The sequence below is a fragment of the Pseudopipra pipra genome, chromosome 10 (genome assembly GCF_036250125.1).
Source record: "Pseudopipra pipra isolate bDixPip1 chromosome 10, bDixPip1.hap1, whole genome shotgun sequence".
Classification (NCBI taxonomy): domain Eukaryota; kingdom Metazoa; phylum Chordata; class Aves; order Passeriformes; family Pipridae; genus Pseudopipra; species Pseudopipra pipra.
This window is the reverse complement of record NC_087558.1, coordinates 1,515,440-1,535,990: the sequence shown is the minus strand read 5'-3', so window position 1 is coordinate 1,535,990 and position 20,551 is coordinate 1,515,440. Positions and strand designations below refer to the sequence as shown.

Genomic DNA, 20,551 nt, shown 5'->3' with positions numbered 1-20,551 from the left:
GGCCTGCCAGGAGGCCTAATTACAGCCCTACAGAGCCCCGGAACAAAAGCTGGAGAGCTTTAGCCCAGGGATGATCTGCTTTATACTGACTTGAGAGAGTCCATATAGAGCCACAAAGAGAAAGAGGTTTAGCTTGGAAATTCTCCCAAGGGACAAAGCATTGTGGCTGAGTCTGGAAGGCCCACATGCAACATACTTCAGATGGGCTTAAAACATCCCACCCTCTCCAAATTAACATTCAACTACTGCCTGCTTAACATCTGCTCGAGCACGGCGACTTGGGGGAGCTCGTCAGGGGCTGCAAGAGCCTTCCTGGCACCTCAATATTAAGAAATCTAATTCAATAAAGTCACATAAATACGAATTCAGAGCCCAGACCAACGGCTTCTACCTTGATAAATCAAAAATCAGTTGCCTCGAGGATTAAATTGGAGGCTTTCAGCACCTCCCAGCATTGCCCTTAGTGAGAACAAAGGTACTGACATTAATTACACCCACAAAGAAAAACAGTATTTAACCAAGTCAGCATGAACACAGGACTTGGAGACAAAACTTCTTGCCAGCACTATAGTACCTGGATGTAAAAACAGCCACCTTCCTCTCCTCCCTCACACACACAGGTGAATATTTTTTGTTTCACCAGCTCTCCCACAACGAGAGACCAGAAGTCACAATTCCCATCTCCAAAATGCACCAGAGAGAAATAAATCTAAATAAAAAGAGCCTGTTCAACTACTTGTTACCTCCTGTCTCTTAGAGAAAGCAGCTGTTATTTCCCGAAATTACATCTAAGTTAAATTCTAAAAGTGGATTTTCCCCAAGATCCCAAACATCTGCAAAAGGAAAATTCAGAGAGGAAAATAAAGACAGGAAATTCAAGAAATTGCCCAGAGAAGCTGTGGCAGCCCTGGAAGTGTCCAAGGCCAGGTTGGACGGGGCTTGGAGCAACCTGGGATAGGGGAAGGTGTCCCTGCCCATGGCAGGGGGTGGCACTGGATGAGCTTTAAGGTCCTTCCACCCCAAACCATTCCACGATTCTATGATGTCAGCAGGGATGAACCAGGAGGGGACCATCCCAAATGTCTCTCCAACACTTGTTGGTAACTTTGAGCCCCTGGTTTATTTGTCCAAACCATGGAAGAGCACAGAGTCATTACCAACCACATCCAGGTGGATAATTCACTGGGAATGAAGCCCAGCTTTTATCCCACTCAGTGGGATTGCAGCAATTCCTGTAACATGTACAGCCAGATATTCCACAAGTTCATTCCCAGGTTTGGGATGGACTCTGTCTTGAGCCCTGCACACACAACCAACAGCTTCAATCATCGTTACCAGCTTCGTTCATCGTTACCAGGGACAGAGTTAAATTATCTTATATCCAATTCCATCAAACAGCAACAACAATGAACCTGCTGACCCCGAGCTCCTGGAATGGTCTAACACAAATTTATTCTTCATTTTTAACACCAAAAGGTGAAAAAAGTGCTGATTTTGCAATGAGTAAACACAATGAAAGATGTTGAAATAACACTCCTCTCCCTCCAATTTAATAAAAATTAAATGCAATGGACTGAATGCAGGACTGGGGGAAGAAGGTGGGGGGTGATTTCATAAAGGCCTGAGATGCCCAAGACTTAAATAAAGCCAGGAAAGGACTTCTGTCTGTATTTTGGGTGGCAAAAAAGACTTTAAGTCTCTTTGGCTCTTCATGAACAACTTACAGCTCCAATCCAATATTCAGCCCTCAATGGTGAATATTTAAATTCAACAATGCCACAGACCTTTGCTATGATTTTGGAAATTTTGGAGCCCAGGTCGTGATGATGTACAGCCCAGAGTTACCTTTTCTACATTAAAATTCAAATATTGAAATGAAAAACTGAGGTGTGAGCGATGGGAGCAGAACACACACATTGTGCTTTTGAGGTCAGGGCTGTCACATCTATTTCATAATTACATGTTTCAAGGATTTATTAAAAGTTCTGGAGAACAAGGAACAAATTGGAAGGCAGACAATGTGAAAAGTTGGATTTCTTCTGGAAAACAGACACCAGCAATGTGAGAAGATTATTCCTAAAAACCAAAGGTTTCAAAAGGGGAAAAATTAAAAATAAAAAAGATTTTTCTTGGAAATTGCTGCTTTTAAGTTAAAAACGCAAATAGGAAATTAAAGAGAAACATGGACTTATTACAATATATATGAAATACTGAAAGCTTTCCTTCTTGTGTGACAAGCTGACACAGTTTAATAAGAAAATCAAAATAGGAATGTTAATACAGGAATGTTTCTGTCTGTAGAGAATTAATTTGTAGATCTGCCTCTTGATCTGAGCTGTTTGGAAAGCTTTGGAAAAGCCTTTTGGAAAGCTTGCCATCACTTCAAATAAATAAATATAAATATATACATGTACTAATTCAGATCAGTCCTAAAAAATAAAGAAAGAAAATAAAAAAAATTTAAACCCCCAAATTTTGGAGGGCACAGAATAAAGTCTCGGTAACAGCAGCAGCCAGAGGACAAACGTGTGAGGTCTAAGTGTAAAACACCACTTATTTTTATTTCCTTCAAGGGATTTACCAATGACAATGCAAACCAGATTCATCTTAACCTGGAATTTAAGTGACTTACAGAGAACGGGACTCAACATTTGCCAAAAACTGGATAAAACTGCTATCTGATGTTACAAAAATTAAATGTATTTCTGAAGAATATCATTTTACTCACCAGCTGCCTCCAGAACCAGCTGTAGCCTGGCCTTGGCCTGTTCAGCAGGAGTCTGAAAAAGAGGATTTATCAACCTTAGGAGTGTTTGGACATTTGAGACTCAAGGTCCGGCGTTCCCGGCGCCAACGGGGAGCTCCCGCTTCCACCAGCCAAGAACCTTCCAGCTGAAACCAGCCCTGCCACACTGAGCTGGGGATTAGCAAGGGAATCTTCAGAACTGACAAGGAATATCGTCCCCGTTGTGCTGTGGCACCAGGACCAGGCTGAGCTCCACCACCACAGCCAGGCTGGAACCCACACCCACCAAACCCTCCCCGCTCCTGGGGACAAACCCACAAACCCAGGGCTCACAAACACACTCCAAAGCTGCCCTTAACATGATTAATGTGGCCAGTTTTGCACACTCCTCCCGTGCTCCCTTTGGATGTTTTCCTCTCCTTTAAGGTATTCCTTGGCATCTGCCGGGCTGAGGGAACACATTGTTGGCCATGTCCCCACTATGCAAATGCTCCCCAGTGATGTTGCACTGTGTCCAATGTGCTTGCCACCCCTCTAAATTTGAAGCCACTCAGACGTTGCCACAGTTAAATTTATGCACAAACCCCATTTGTCACGGAGTTCAGAAGTTGATTATTTCTGGAAGCGTCAGGGAAAAGTTTGGGAGGTTTCTGCTCTGCACTAAAAACAAAGGGATGGAAATTTTTAGTGCTTAGAAAACTCTTCTAGGCAGACACTGCCACTGGAACATTTTTTCTGATAACCAGTTGGAGTCTGCACCCTCCCAGTTTCACCCCATTTCCCATACAAGTGTTAATCCAGGGAAAAAAGGCTGAGAGAGTTGGGATAGCCCAGCCTGGAGAAGAGAAGCTGCAGGGTGACATAATTGTGGCCTTCCAGGACCTGAAGGAGCTACAAGAAAGATGAAGAGAGACTATTTACAAGAGATGGAGTGACAGGACAAGGTGGAACGGCTTCCCACTGCCAGAGGGCAGGGATAGATGGGATAAAACAGGAGCTCCACCAATCCTGACACAACTGATCCCCCTCTTCCCACTCCTTTTCCTACTCCTGCCATGGAGGTACGAGTGTGTCTTGTTGGTTTAAGGTAGGACAGACTAAAATCCTTCTTTTACTGAGCAATATCCCACTGGGAACTGCCCAGGCAGCTGCTTTGGAGGCGCCTTCCCCTCTGCCCTCACACCAAGTGCTAATTGCTTCACGGACATGGCTTTACCCGCAGGAGAACTCCACACAGATGCCTTTATTAGCAATCAATATGCCCTAAACAACAAGTACATGAAGGATTCTTAAATAAAGGTGACTAGGTTGGCCCCAGAAAGCGTTTTTCCAACCGGTGGATGAGGCCAATGCTCGGGAAAAGGAGGACAAAGACCATTTCAGCCGAAAATCACCATCAGACCCTCAAAGGAGCCGGCAGCAATCGTGAGGACAACCAGCAATGTGTGATAATAACCAGCTCCTGGAGGTTACTATTGATTTAGGAGACCATTAAGTGACAAATTCAGAAAGGCCCTCAGGAAACCTAAAAATGATTGGTGGAGGAAACATTATGAGGGTGATGGTGAGCACCGAGTGCAAAATGAACCCTCGTATTTTCCTCGCGGTCTCAAGCATGACACAGAAGGTAAAGAATTCAAATAGAGCCAAAAAAAAAATAATAGAACTGAGTATTTCTGCTGGCAACTGGTGAAGGTGCCCACCAACCGTGGAATTCCCTAAAATTCCTCACCCAGCACATCCTAAAACAACCTGAGGTGTCTCAAGCGTCTCCAGTGACTGATTTTCCCCACGTCCAAAAGTCTCTGGTGACACACTGGAGTGACACTTCAGAAACTCCTGGTGTTCACAGGACACCCCAAACCACAGATATCCACTGATTAATAGTTATTATTAATATCTCAAGCTAAAATTTGACTAGATGCACTCCATTTTTCATGCCAGTTGTTTTAGGAAGATGTGACACATCCTTCTTACCTTGTATTTCTTTGCAGCTCGTCTACTGAATCCCATCACTACTGCTTTGATAATTTTTGTATTTTTAATAAAATTACGCTAAAACCAGTGTCTCATAACTTTAAATTTGGTGCTTTTTGTGTAAACCCCCCCTCCACAAGTTGCTGTGTATGATGGGCAGCTCCAGACATGCCAGGAGTGCCATGGTTGACTTCCAAAATATTACATTTCGAGGGGATTCAGCTTTTAAATTTACTAATTTACTAATTAATATCTTTGAACAAACCCTTTAATTCAGCTATAGATTTTATTTGTTAAATTATTCCTGCTCCTTGGGATGAATCACAAACCTTTTTAACTGAGAAAGGTGAAAAATTGGGAAAAAAACTTGAGAAACGTGAAGTTTATGAAGAGAGTCCAAGTTTCTGTTGGAGCCAAGGACTGGGAACATTGCTGAGCAGAGCACGTGGCTCTTGGCATCCCTGGAAAACTCTATTATCCCAAGACTGCAGCAGTTCATGGCCTGTAGTATTCTGAGGGGCAATGCTCCCTTCCCAAATTTTGCTATGGAATTTCATACAGAATATGCCTAAAATGTGCCAAAACTGGACATGTTCAGTTCCTTCTGTTCATCATTAACGACACTGGGTGGGCACAATTTACCTACAGGACTTCTCTGTCTTAAAATATCTCAATAAAAACATAAATTAATTGTGACTGTGATCAGTTTTTGTGGGGTTTTTTACCCGAATCTTTTTTCTTTGCATTTGATAAAGACAAACCCAACAGTCCTTTGGCCTTCAAGAGGAAAATTCCAGTCTAAAAGCAAAATCTGAACAATACCCCAAGGACTCAGTGAATAAGCACTAATTAGGTACCTCCACATATGATCTCAAAAGCTGAGCACAAATCCATCCTCCCTCTTTAACTCCAGCCTTGTCATCCTTTTCCTGGGGACATTTATCCAACCTTTCCCAACACCTGATGAGCTCAAAAAAAAGGTTAAGGAGAAACATAATGAACAAAAAGAACAAACAAAACACACATTTCCCAGTTGTCTGAGGAGGTGGCTGCCCAAGACTCCTGGGAATTCTTCCAAAGGGGGTCAGAAACCGAAAGCAAATGTTGTTTGGAACGAATTCCCGAGAAAAGAAGGGTTGGCAAGGTTGAGAATATAAGAGAAATTCCCAAGTGGAGTGAAGCAGAGGAGAGGTCTCCGCCGTGGAATGAGGTGTCAGAGAGGCTGGGGTTGGTTGGGATGAAGAGGATTGTTCCCAAGGGATAAAGCCCTGCCATGGAATGGCTGGAATTCCCATGGAGAAAGGAGCAAAGGAAACCAAACCACATTGATTGACTGACTGAGTGGAGTCTCCACTGGTAAAACAGTGGAGACCATCTCCCAAATCTGTCCTATCTCTCAAACATAGGGATAGGGATACAGGGCTTGGAAAGACAAGCTGATGTTTTCCTGGAAGTGGCAAAAGGTTTGAATTCAAGTCCTGTGTAAGACCAGAAAATCAGGAATCAGGGCCCAAAATCCACTTCTGCCAGGAATTAGAAATTGCTGCCTGTTCATGTTACACTGGAATGGTTTTACAGCTGCAGTGGGGATCTGGGAATGACACTGAATGATGGCAGCCCATCCAATTTATTTTCCCAATTTACAGGGAAAGCCAGTCTTTGGGATACAGGACACTGACAGGCTTAACTAGGCAGAGTGATAACCCAGAGAGTTGGATAGAGGGAATGCTGATAAACACAGGGAATGCCGTGGGGAGACTCTCCCTATGTCACCACATTCCCAAAAACCAACCAATTCAGGGAAAACCCAGCTGGGCCTCATCAGGAGCAGCCAAAAGGCCACCTCGGGGTGTCAGTGCTCGGAACAGTCAGGGAAGGAATGACAACAAAGGGGACAAAGATCCATAATTCCATTGCAATCCATCCTGTAAGTCAGGGGCCTGCCTTCCCCTGGAATATTGTACATCCCACTGCCAGCAAATGTGGCTCAACAGGGAAAGGGCAACAAAGCAGCTTTTAAATAGATTTTGATCAAATCATGGAGGTTTCTTTAGCAGAGAAATGTTGGATTCCTTTCCCGTCACTTATTCCTCATCAGGTGATTAAAAAAATTAATTACCAAAGACATTGAAAATAAAGAACTTATTTGTCTGAGAGGATACTTCACAGGAGCATAAAATACTAAAATAAAAATAAAGACAACAGAGATTGAGAACTTGTAATCAGCATCTTTTCCTCACATAAGCCTTTGAGGTGGCAAATTCCAAACTGTCAGAGGACCATTTTTCACATTAAACACATCAAAATAAAATCCCAGGGAAGAATTCATAAGATGAATTAATAACACAGGAATATAATAAGCACATCTGGCACTATTTGAATTAAACCTCCACGTTTTCAGCCATAAATCAGCTGAAAAGATTGGATGGTAAAATGATATTTATGTCTGAGTCGGAGTTTTTCCTCTGATCCAATTAATCAGTAGCAACACTCAGGTACAGGACCAGTGTCCTGACTGGATACAGATCCACCTGTTCCCCCAAAAAATCAACGTTGCTTCCCAGAAAGACAACGTTTGATTGTTCCACACAAGGTGGGGGGAAAATCACATCTGATTGAGGCTAAAACCAAACCAACCTTTGAGGAATAAGCAACAATGGATTACTGGAACAAAATCAAAGGCTGTGGCAAAAAACTCCCAGACACAGAGTGATTTTCAGGATCCAAATCAGTTTTTGCAGCAAGTGCTCCTTTAAAAGGACCAGAAAATGTAATGTATTAATTTCAGTGAAAATTATTGAGGAAAAGCAAGGAAAAAGGGGCTTCCTACTGGGAGTGGATACAGAAAACTGGATTAAGCAGTCGGCAGAAATAGAGAGCTGTAAATAAGGTTTAAAAATAAATTAATCCGGGTCTTTTAAAAAGGAAAAATTACTGGAAATGTTCAACTTACACGGCCATAAACTCTGCGTGAGGCCTTTAATAAGGGAGGGAATAGAGATAATATTGGATCCAGACACACACTGAAGGCTGAAAAATTACCCCCCATCTATTTATTCACTTGCAGCCTGGAATATCATCTGTTAGACTGACATTTGCATGGAAATGGAGGAACAACCCCCAAAAGTCCAGTGTGCTGATAAAGAGTTAATAAAACACAGATTTTTTGCATCCGCATCATCTGGTCATTGCTCTAAAAATTCCTACAGTTCTTCCTTTACCCTTTGAAAATTGTTCAGTTTATTAATTCCTGAGCTGAATTTGAACTGAGTCCGAGCATTACAGGACGAGTGGAACCCAAAATTAAAGGTAGCAACGATCCCCACTGCTTAAAAAACAATAAGGTGATTAATATTCAGCTTCTAAATGCGGATTTTCATTTCTCTTTTATAATTTTATATTTCTGCTACCGTATATTACAATTAAGCTGCACATTTATATGAAAATAGCATCAGATAAACCCGGGTTTTGATCAAAATGTTTAATTAACACATTATAAACTGTTCTGCAAACAGTTGGACTGGCTGGAAACACAGGAGCACAACCAACAGGTACCAGGGATTAATCAGGAACAGGAGGAGTTTAGCCTTGAATTACTGGTTTATTTTCTCCCACCATCTTCTCTAAATACATTCAAATTTTTCAGAAAAAGGGGAATCACGTTCCCTTTGGAATCTTTGGATTGAAATGCAGTCATTGAAAAATAGTAGGAAAAAAACCATTTTGAAAATGAAAAGCATTTCCAACATCACCAGGATCTTGTGATCTCTAAATCAGCACTCAGTTTAAAAATAATCTAATGTCCCACCCCAAATCAGGCCTAATTACACAGGAATTAATCTGAGCTTAATCAAGATCATACACTATGAATAAAATACTGCATTTTCTCTTCGCTCTAAGATTCAATGATCAACTCCCCTCCCCTCCTGACTGTTTTAACTTTTAAAAGAATTACCTGGGTTTCCTGCTTTTGGCTGCTTCTTTTGACAAATAAACACAACATAAAATGTGGAGGGGGAAACGTAATTATTCTGAGGAGAACCTGCATAAAATCAGGGCGAAGAGATTCGTATTTTAGACACAGACCACAGAGAGTTGGGTGAATTTATGCTTCGCTCCAGTGTTGGGCTGTTCTGCACCCAAGATATGCAATAAAACACAATCAGCACAAAGACCTTCATGTAAAATCCCCAAAAGAAGAGGAGAAAGAACCCCTTAAAAAGCTGAATTTGACGGTGGCCCCAGTAATTAGATTAATAACTAATTCCACTTATGCCAAAGCGTTTGTTTGTTGGAGAAAACCCTCCCAGGAAATGCATTTAAACTTGGGGCTGGTGAAGCAGCCACTGCCCTCCATAAAGTTCCTTTATATATTTTTTCCACAATATGCACAAAACCAGAATATGAAATCAGAAACATTTTACACATTCTCATACTTCAGAGAGCACTAACAGCATTTTACTAGTCGAAAGCACTTTATCTTCATGTCTCTATAAGGCAGAGTTGGTGCATAATAATGTAATTTATATTGCCTAAATGTTATTTTGGGAGCATTGCATCATTTCTCAAACTTCATGACCTTTACAATTTTCGAAACTTTTATTTCCCTCATTATTCTGAACAGATTTCATTACATATTTTGAATGTAAACAACCCTGAATAATGATGGCCCCATTACGGATGTACAGCGCTGACAATCGGGCGCGGGGCCGAGATGGAAACCCAGTGCATTAATTTCCCTCTCATCTCCCGCAACTGCGCTCCCATAAAAAGTTTTATACTCAACTCACATAAATCATGGGCAAGAAAAATGAGAAAATCTGGTGGCTAACTCATCTTCCAGCATTCTGCGAAAATGAAATTCACTGAAATACCTATCAAAACTGCAATCATCAAGAGATAATGTCTGCTTAGGTCTATCTGCACTTTCCGATTTAATTTCCTCCGTGCCCTTGACATCCACAGATACCATTAAGATTAAGCGCCGAGAGTAACTGAGCAGTTCCCCCTTTTTGATATATGGGGCCCAGGCACTAAATGGAATATCATCATTTGAAAATTAATGCAATATTTCTTTTGTTAGTTTTTTTTTTTCTCCTCCTCTCCTTTGCCCCCGAGCGGGAGAGCGAGCGGGACGCGGCGCCGCCGGTTCTTCCCCGGCGGTAATTTCCCCGTTGGAACGCGGCGCAATTACGGGAGCCGCGGGGTCGCCCCAATCACCGCGGCGCTTAACGAGCGCCCGCGTCCGACCCCCGGCACGCCGGAATAGGATGGGATCATTAGAGTAATAAGCATGGAAATCTGTTTGGAGATTAACCTCTGATTCTGCGCCGCTCTCGTCTAACGGGGCGCCGCGCGAACCTCGGCGGCTTCTAATCGGCCCCCATCGCATCGCGGGGTCGGGGCTTGGGGAGGATGCCAAGGGAAGTGATACTCGGGATATCTCATGGAGTTATTGACTCCCTCCCATCGGCCCCATCATCCATCCGTGACGACACCCCGGCCTGCCTTGGCAAATTTACGGGAGTCAAATTCCTGGAGCGAATACAGAAGGGACGACAAAGCGAAGTTAAAAAAAATGCCAGGCCCGAGGGTCAGGTGGGTGAAAGGTCAGCGGTCCCCAAACCTGGCGGAGGCACGTTATTAAACGAGGATGATCAAAGTTTACTTTTTAATGAAGACACAAAGACATTAAAGCCTCCGGCGCTGTTTCATGTGGAGTTGCTCTGGTTTCAGAGGTGGCTGCTAATGCAAAGTGACAGGGTAAAACTGGGTTCTTTTACAAAGTTTAGACCAAATTTGTCGCTGTTGTAACAACAAACTATTTCAGCCCTTTGAATATTCCCCCATTAACATATTCTGTCTATGATAGTTTGATACCACAGTTGTTTGATGAATATCTGGAGCTAAAAAGCACAAAACCCTCAGAACAAATAAAAGTGGTGTGTGCACATTAATTTAATACATATTCAGGACAGTGGGTTCTCCACAAATCCTTCGGATCTCCAGAGCCCCTCTGGAGGAGGAGCCCGTATTTCATCCCCGTAGGCAAATGGAGCCAAACAGAATGGCTTTTTCCATGGATATTCATAAGCCATTGATCTTCTGCTGCGTGATTGCCTAATATGAACCCGATCCAAAGCTTCTGAAGGAGCTGGAAAGGTTTCCAACAGACTGCTGAGAGGAGGGACAGTGTTTAAACGTCGACCCTGGCTGAGGGGCCACTGCCGAGGTCGGGGACACCACGGGGACCCTCTCAGTGGGGACACAGCCAGCCCTGGCACTGCTCCTCAAAAAGCACCTCCCAGGCTGCTGCCATCCCTGATTTTGGGAAGCGAGGGCTGGAAACTTGGTGGCACTTCAGGGCGCCCAAGGGGAAGTCCCCAGGCATGTCCTGGACACAAAAATCACCTTGACCTCCATCCCCTGCCCTCAATCTCTTCCTCTCAGACTGGGACAACGTTTTCAACTGGAAATCTCAGTGCTCAGCACAACTATGACCTGCCAGGAGAACTCATTTTAGAGATTTACATTGGGAAGAATCCTTTGAGAGTTACATGTATCAACCTCAAAGTGAAACTATCCCTTATAATTAATAAGGGATGAAAATCAGAGGGTTGAAGATTCAAGTTTAATATTCACCTGAACAAGCAGCAGTGACTGAAGAGTTCATACAAGCAAAGCATGTCATGTGTAAAAGGCCTCAGCTCTGTGCACATGCAAGAAATGAGATGTGGATGACTGGAATGAGGAAGGAAATAAATGCATCAGCATTTTTTATGGCACCACAAGCTACAGACCGTGATCTCCAAGGGTTCTGACACCACCAGCACATCCCAGCACCATTCCCCTTCCACTAACCTCATACAGGAAAGGATTTCACTTCCACATTTTACTTTCAGGATAATTTCCCATTCTTAGAGACTTTCTGCACAACTCCCTCCTGAAGCAGCTCCAGGATAAAGAGTCTGGTCCCATCACAAGGTCAGGTTGGACAGGGCTTGGAACAACCTGGTCTATGGAAGGTGTCCCTGTCCATGGCAGGGGGTGGCACTGGATGAGCTTTAAGCCAGTCTGGGATTTGGGATGTTTTGATCCCGTTGCTCAAATGAGAAGAAAAGCAGGTTATGAAGTTCAGACAATCCACTCATATCCACCCACACCCACTCTGTCCATGTGGCTCTTCCCTTGCCAGAGGGGGAGACTTCACAGAATCCCCTGTTTTCTTATGAAGAAACCCCAAATTCCATGCCAAATTGCCATAACTGTACCCCAGCAGCACGTTCCTGTTCTTCTCTAAGGCTTCCTTCTCTTCTGGACTAGAGGAGTCTCCTCAGGGATCTCACCCAGGAGGGGAACTTGGTCAGAAACCAAGGGGCATGAAAATTGTAATTCCCAGGAACACCACAGTGGTTTTCCTTAGGGAATTTTTTTCAGGTTTAATGATTGGGATATGCGAGAATGAACGCTTTTCATTTAAAAAAAAATATATAGTGAAATAGCTTGTTTTCAAATAATACACTTTCAACAGGGAAAATCCCAACCCTCCCTTCACCCTGACACTGCTACAGCAAGAGACAATTCCAGCCTGCAGAATATAATTGACCAGCATGGAATTTTGCCAGCATAGCAAGACAAACATAATTATTCCTATTAAGAGCGTTAATTAATTGTTTGTGAGCACAAATAATTGGCTGCTTGGTTTTACAGCTCATTAGAAAGCCAACAACTCTCTCAGACATCCCTGTCCAGGGGCCAGCCAGGGACCACCAAGCTGTGACCACCAGAAACTGAGACAGTGACAATCAGGGAGAGGTGACACTGAAATCAAACTCCAAGAAAAAATTGTGAAAGCTGGTAAATAAATATTAACAAAGAAGCAACATTTATGTTACTTAAATAAATACTAAAATTAACAATAAAGAAGTAACATTAAATGTGAACACTTAATAAAGGAGTGGCTTGTTTTGTTTGGGGGTTTTGGTTCTTTGGGGTTTGTGGGGTTTTTTTCTGGTTGCTCCAATGAAAGAAGACATTGGAAGGAGCGCTGAGGTGGCCATGGAGATGCTCCAAGGGCTGGAGCCCCTCTGCTCTGGAGCCAGGCTGGGAGAGCTGGGGGGGTTCACCTGGAGAAGAGAAGGCTCCAGGGACACCTGAGAGCCCCTTCCAGGGCCTGAACGGGCTCCAGGAAAGCTGGAGAGGGACTGGGGACAAGGGATGGAGGGACAGGACACAGGGAATGGCTTCCCACTGCCAGAGGGCAGGGCTAGATGGAATATTGGGAAGGAATTCCTGGCTGTGAGGGTGGGAAAAGGGAAGCTGTGAGGGTGGTGAGGCCCTGGCACAGGTTGCCCAGAGAAGCTGTGGCTGCCCCTGGATCTCTGGAAGTGTCCAAGGTCAGACTGGAGCAACCAGGGCTAGTGGAAGGTGTCCCTGCCCATGGCAGGGGGTGGCACTGGGTGATCTTTAAGTTCCCTCAAATTCAATTTAACGAAGCCACAACTTCAGTCAAACACAGAGGATGTTACCCTGTACAGCAGCTCAGGTACCCCCACTCTGCACAGGAGATTTCTGGCACACTTTGCCCCAATCCCAGGGAAACTCTGCACACCAGTGACCTCTATTCCTGATCCCCACCTCCCCAGGCCACTCCAAACCCCCAGAGCCTCTTCCTTCCCACCTCCAGGTATGAGGTGCTGTTATAAATCAGCCCTGCAGCTCAGGCTGTCACAGAAATCCCAGCCATGGTCATCTGTCAAGGCACAGAACACACGAGAAAAATCCTGGGAACCCGTCGGATCACAGCTCCCTGACACCAGCAGAGCAAGGAAACACCTCCAAAACATATTTAAGAGATTCAAGTGGCACGTGAAACACCCCTGGAAGCAGCAAACAAGATGAATTCTCCAACTGCTCTAAAAACCTGGCTCTTTGTTCCATTTGCAGATTCAAACTCCAGGAGCGGCAGGAGAACATTTCATGGGCCACCATTGCAGAGGGGAACTGCTGACACCTGTGCCAGGAGAGACATCCTTCCCATCCCATGGCACTGCAGGGAGATATTGGTACCCAGGCTCCTACAAATTATATTTCCCAGAGTGACTCCCAAAATGGGAAGCAACAAGAGATTTTTCCCGACACTCGTGTGCCAGAGGAATCGAGGTTTGATCTTCATGGCAGGATAGGACAGTGTGGCTTGTTTAGACATTCCATGATAAAAATCAAACAGCAATTTAAACACTTCTCACGATGGACTGAGCCAGACGTGTCGTTAACAGTGAATATTTTAACTTAATGGGATTTAAGAACCTGTTTAAATGAACTATTTAATGTTCCAGGGATTGCCGGTACAACCATCCGAGGCTCAACCAGCTTCTGACTTGTGACAATATTGTATTTCCTCCAGTTTTGATCAACTGATGGGTTTTTAATGCTAAGTCTGGCTTGCCACCACTTGGTTTAATATGTTTACTTAACCCAAAAATATTTTGCACCTCAATTATTATTTTCTGCCGCAGCACTGAATGGAATTTAAGCCGATCCATTATTCATAAAGCAAAGACAAGAGAAAACACAAAGCTGTGCACTTCTTTCAAAGCCTCCAAATGACTAAAACACACCATATTTATGCATGGAATATTTGATTGTGTCTCTGGCTCTCTCTCTCTTTTTTTTTTTTTTAATTTTTTTTTTTTTTAATCACAAGTTTGTTGTTTTCAGATCAGGATATGCCAAAAATCCAACACCAAACAAGTTTTGTTTATAATGAAGGCAATCATCAATCCGAGGATTGTAGGCCCGTTTATTTCATCTCGACATCAAAAAAAAGTAATTTAAAAAAAATTAAAAATTCCCTTGAAATGGGGAGATAAATGGAAATGTGAGTGCCTTCACATAATAACAGTAGGCTGACCCTCTGGGAAATGGTTGACTTTCTCAATTCAAGGTATTCAAAGCTCATTCAAAAGTGTTCATTTGGAATGCAGATATCAAAGATGATGCAAATGTTCAAGAGAAAATTAAAACTTACCAGATGTTCTAATCCAGCTTTGATGTTTCCAGAGTCCCTGTAACAGAAGAACAAAAGTTCTAAATAGTTGCTAAACCCTTGTCTGCAACAATTTATGTTTAACTGGGAAATGGTAAAGCCGTATAATTACTTGAGTATATAAAATTTTTACTGTTAATAAATGTATTTACCTGTAATACCTAAAAAAATATTGATTATCTTCATTATTTAAACCCTCAAACATTACCTGCCTTTGAATTGCTACAAACTGCAGCAGGACACGCATTTAAAATTAACATTTTTAATGTAATTATCCCACTGTTTCTACTGGAAATAATCCACCAGGACAGGGCACGGGGCTATTTATCAAACCCACATTTGGTGGCTTCTGGTCCTGCTTTGCCACTGCTTGAATAATAAAATTCTGTGCCCATTTACAAGGTGATGGAGTGAATGAATTGTATATTAGCTCTGGGGTCGTGGCAGCCACGCTGCAACTTTGCATTTGATTCCTGACAGCTGGAAAAAATCCAAATGTACAGGTAGAAAATGAGCAGGAACGTTGCATAAAGGCAGCTGCAAAAAGAATGGACCCAACTATCAAAGGAAAAACACTGAAAAAGCAAGAATTCAGAGGGAAAATTAATCCTTAACACGGCCTGCTATGGAAAAAAAAAAAAGATGTAAACAAATTCAAAGTCTCCAAATCTCAAACCACTGAACAAGGACTGGTTTCCATTTCCACTGGCTCCAGGTTCTACCCACTTCCAAAACCATCCCCTCCTGGGGAAGGGGGTTGTTCCCGTGGCAAACAAGGAGAAACCACCCACGAGGGTTTCAGGGAACCAGTTACTGAACTATACAGTGCAGGAGGAATTTAGAATATCAATTTTTCAGTAATTTTTCAGTTCTATCGAAGCAGAGGAGCAAAAGCCCAGCTGGGTTCTCCCAAGCCAGCAAAGGGTGCCAGCCCCAGGCTCTGCTCCCTTCAAAAGGCTGTGAGAGGCACAATGTGAATTTACACCCAAAAATGGCCAAATGGAGGATATTATACTAAACATTGAACAAGGCTACCTGCAATTACACATTTACCACCTTGCTGTACTGTATTTTAGACTTTTTACAGCAGGGTTTTATTTATAATTTCATGGAGCTTTCCAAAAATGTGCTGGGCAGGGTTTTTTCCTATTTAAAGGTCATTAATGAAGCGACAGAAAAAGATGCACTTTCCTTACACTGTCAGTTTGAATGTTGAAAGAAGAACGTATTGATCTCAGCCATACAATATTTAAACAGAAATTGTCTCCCACATCTTCAGCCTGGAGGAGAGAAGGCTCCAGGGAGACCTTAGAGCACCTTCCAGAGCCCAAAGGGGCTCCAGGAGCGGGACTGGGGACAAGGGATGGAGGGACAGGACAAGGGAATGGATTTAAGATGAAGAAGGGAAGATCTGGATGGGATACCGGGGAGAATTCCTCCCTGTGTGGGTGGGGAGGGGCTGGGATGGAATTCCCAGAGAAGCTGTGGCTGTTCCTGGATCCCTGGAGTGTCCAAGGCCAGGTTGGATGGGACTTGGAGCAACCTGGGACAGTGGGAGGTGTCCCTGCCCATGGCAGGGGTGGCACTGGACAGGCTTTAAGGTCCCTTCCAACCCAAACCATTCCATGATTTTCTGATCTATTTTTCAGGTGCTAAAGGCCTTTAAGGACTGGATTCTTTGGGAGCAGGATGCAGGACGTGGCAGGAGGAGCTCCCAGGCCCATCCTGCGCCGTCCCCGCCATCAATATTTGTGCAGGTCCCCCTGCCCTGTGCTGAGAACAACCTTCATTCAATTAGAGGGCTCAAAACTGATAAAAAAGGTCCTGAAGTGGAAAATGCGACGAGATTATTGGCAAACGAATAAAGATTTGTATCGAACCAACACACACAAGTACAGCAGGGTTTGGGAGGGGGGTTCTTTTTTAATCATTCCCTGTCTCAAGTCTTGTGGGAACAGCGAGTTTCCCTTCCCCTCCTGCAGCACATCGATTTCTGAATTAGACTGCAATATTAAATAATTAATATACTTGCCATGATTGATGTTTTGCATTAGTTGAATATTAGGTTATCAATCAAAATCCACTTGGTTTAATGTAATAATATTGAAAAAGTGTCACTGGCTGTTCATCCAATTTGTAGTTGAGGCAGCACAGACAGGAATATTGGTGTAACACAAGGCCCTAACACAGGAAATGCACTGGTTGAACATCCATAAGGAAAACATTATCAAACTAACCAGGACAAGGCTGAGCTTGTCCTAAATAAACCTTGGGGCACCTGTCACTTCCAATGAAAACCCTTCCCAGCTGGAGGCTGCTGGGGATCAATGAGCCACCAGTGCAGCCATGGCAGAACCTGATCTTTTAGTTAAGCTACAGATTATAATACATCAAACAATTCTATATACTATATAATTGTATTGTTTCTATTATATTACACAAATAAGAGTCCCATCCATCCTCTATTCCAGCTGTTCTCTCTGCATAACCAGACCTGTGGCTATGGCTCTGCCTCACCTTTAACCTCTGCAGAAAATCTGAACCCAAAAATCACCACAAATAACAGCCAAGAGCAGCTTTATGCACATCCAATATTCCCAAACTCAGACAAAAGAACACCACCAAGTTTTAGTAATCTGATATCACCATCAGCAATAATGTTTTACTCCATTTTACTGTTTACTCCACACCCCAAAGTCCATATTTGCCTTTCATATCATTTCCAGTGCCCCACAGTTATTTTTTGGTTCATTAGGCAAGTTTGATTTTATTCTGGAGTTTTCCTTTTTTTCCCCATCAAAAAAGCTCTGAAATGGTGTTTCCCCACTACAGCCAAGATTTTTGCTGTAAAATACCAGTTGATAAGCATTTAAAATCATACATTAAACCAGCAAACATAACACTCAGGCTAATCCAAATGTTTCAGAATTGCCAGGGGAAGAAATTCCAGCTCCATTTGAATCATGGTCATGAGGGACCCGTAACAACAAGCCAAGAATTCAATTAAGCAACTTCCACAGCAGAGGGTGGAACTGGATGATCTTTAAGGTCCCATCCAACCCAAACTATTCTGGGATTCCATAAATTTAGCCAGGACTGGGATTATTTAAACCCAGAGTAGGTAACTGAGGTGGTGTTAACTTAGAGGTTCTGCTGCCTTTGCCAGTAAACTAAACTAAAAATATTCACCAGCACTTGCTGGAAATCATGATTTTAGTCTGGAATATATTCATGTTCCTAAAAATAGTCCCCATATCAAAGCAACTATTAATTAAGAGAGCTGGAAAATGTGCAATGTCTTCGAAATAGCCAAATTTAGGTATTATAAAGTAGCCTAAGATATCACATAACATTTATTTATTAGCAAATTCAGAGCAGTTTCACCCAGGAACTGTAGATCTAACACATATTTTCTTTGCCATAGTTTTTGGGTTCAAATCCATAGGCCATGGAATAATTCTATGGATTGTCTGTACCTATGGATATTACAGGATAATTTGGGTTGAAGGGCCTCTGGAGGGTGCAGAGTCTTATCCAGGCTGGCCTTGGAAGCCCAGTTCCAGGAGGAACGTGTCCTGCTGATCCAGGGTCCTCACTGGGAGCACCTTTCCTTTCTCTCTGCTCCACACACTTGTGGTTTTGCATCTCTCCTCCCACCACAAACCACTCCAAAGAGCCCAAATCCCCTTCCTTGGTGACCTCCCTCCTCCTCAGGCTGGTGGGTGCCATGGGGTGCCCCCAAAGCCAGGGCTGAACCCTCCCCAGTCCCTCAGGACCCTCCCAGGGAATTGCTCCAGCCCCTGCCCGTCCTGGTGGCCTGAACTCCACCCTAAACATCCCAGTGGCTGATTCAGCCCCTGGGGAGCCAAAGGGATCAATAAATCACCTCATCATTAGCGAGGCCTTTGGCAGAACTCCCCCCAGGTCCTCAGCACTAACGAGGAGCTGCAGCACAAAGGTCACCCCCAGCCTTTGGGGTCAGGCCACCAAACCCTCCCAACAGGGGCCTGTTCACTCCACCCAAGTGCACACAGATGATTCTCACAGAGCTCTCTCACCCTTCAAATTTTCTTGGATCATTCCACAAGCACATCACATAATGCTGTCAATAATCTGTCAGGTATCACTTGAAATAATCCCCTTTTGTCCCACTATTCCTCTTGGATGAAGAGCCTCACAGCAGAAGGTGCTGCTGGAATAACCTCATGTTTTCCTGTTCTTTATCCTCCCCTTAACCTTCAGCCTTCCCTACAAATCTTCCTCTGAGCAGCCCCCACACCTCCTATTTTTCTTTGGCATGTTATCGATCCCCACTTCTATCTGCTATTTCAGATCAATTATTTAGATGTTTATCTACCATTCTAGATAAACAACCTCAAAACAAACAGCTGAATCTCTTCAGGAACTTCAGCAGGTGATAAGATATTAAACACTCACCAATACAAGCAAAGCAAAAAGAGATGAACACCTGAAACCCACCTGGAGAGGTTGCCTGGTCCCTTCTGCCTCCTCCCTATGCTCAGTGTTGAGAGGAGACAAAGGTAAATAAGATCAAACTCATCTAAATCAGGTTCAGATAAGGAACTTATGACACCCCTTAATCCAGTAGCATTGTTAATACACCAAATTTCTGAATAAATCCCAGCAAATGGCATCACCACCAGCTGGTAACTCTCTCTTCTCTCTCTCAGAACATGGAAATCCCCCATTTCTAACCTGTGTCAAGATCCTCTCTCCCAGCACTGAGGTTAAAGGCCAATATCTCACAATTTCTGAGACCACACCTGCTTTTTCTAATCTTTTCTGCACAAAAAACATACCAAGAGCAGCGAATGGTTGGGGAATCCTACACCCTGCAAGGAAAAACACCCACCATATTTTCCAAAAAGACTGGAATCTTGTTCTCCCTTACTTAATATCAGCTTCAAAGTATCAGGAAAATATCAGGAAACTACCCTGGAAAGCCCCCAAAGCTGGTGGTGGTTGGCTCAGTGGACCCCTCACTCCTGTCAGGAAAAAGCACTAAGAGGTTTGGCCAATTACTAATAAATTTAAATGCCATAAAGACTCAAGGAGATCATATGAAGGTCACTTAGAAAAAGCAGGAAGAAAAGCAGGAGTCACCCCCTACACAAACATATTGGAATAACTTGGGACTGCTGAGGAACTCAGTGGAATATAATGAAAGGTAAATTGAATCATGCTAAAACCAGGGACTTCAAACAGGACACAAGGTGAAACAATTTCCATAATATGTTATCCTAGAGAGAAGGAAAATCACTACCCAAGAGACCCTATCAAATATTCAAGAGGGGGAAATATATATTTATATATAACCCCGACTGACAGAGTAAAATCCAAGATTTTATGCAACTGAAATAAATACTGAGGCTAAACAGAGGGGGGAAAACCAGAGACAGAATCAGGATTTCCAAACAGACCCTACAAAAATATTCCTTTCCTTTGTATGTATTTCTCAGATAAACAAGAGCCAAAATAACTCCCTAAAATCTCCTGATTGGGCTCTATCAAGACTTCAGGTCAGACATGGGAATACCAGGAATTACCAAAGCAGATTTCTTTATCCTGGAGGCCAGTTCAAGCTGCTCCTCACTAAACCTGGCAACTGCAAGGACCTCAGAACATGCAACTCCTGGGAGTTTTCATACATGGAGTGGGGTTTGGTTGGCATTTGCCCTGAATTTTCCTTGGAGTTTTCACGTGGAGTGGGGTTTGGTTGGTTTTTCCCCCCTCAGTTTTCCTTGGAGCTTTCACCCACG

The 20,551-nt window shown here is 43.3% G+C and overlaps 1 protein-coding gene across 3 annotated transcripts in view; it reads right to left on the bottom strand.

The window, feature by feature from the left end:
• Positions 1-20,551, bottom strand: part of RSRC1 (arginine and serine rich coiled-coil 1) — a 108,171-nt gene that overhangs the window by 42,087 nt on the left and 45,533 nt on the right. For all 3 annotated transcript variants that reach the window (XM_064665730.1, XM_064665732.1, XM_064665731.1), the window contains 2 exons: positions 14,754-14,790; positions 2,729-2,780 (listed from right to left, as the gene is read on the bottom strand). In XM_064665730.1, coding sequence (XP_064521800.1) covers positions 2,729-2,780; positions 14,754-14,790 — 89 coding nt within the window. The remainder of the gene's footprint in view (positions 1-2,728; positions 2,781-14,753; positions 14,791-20,551) is intronic.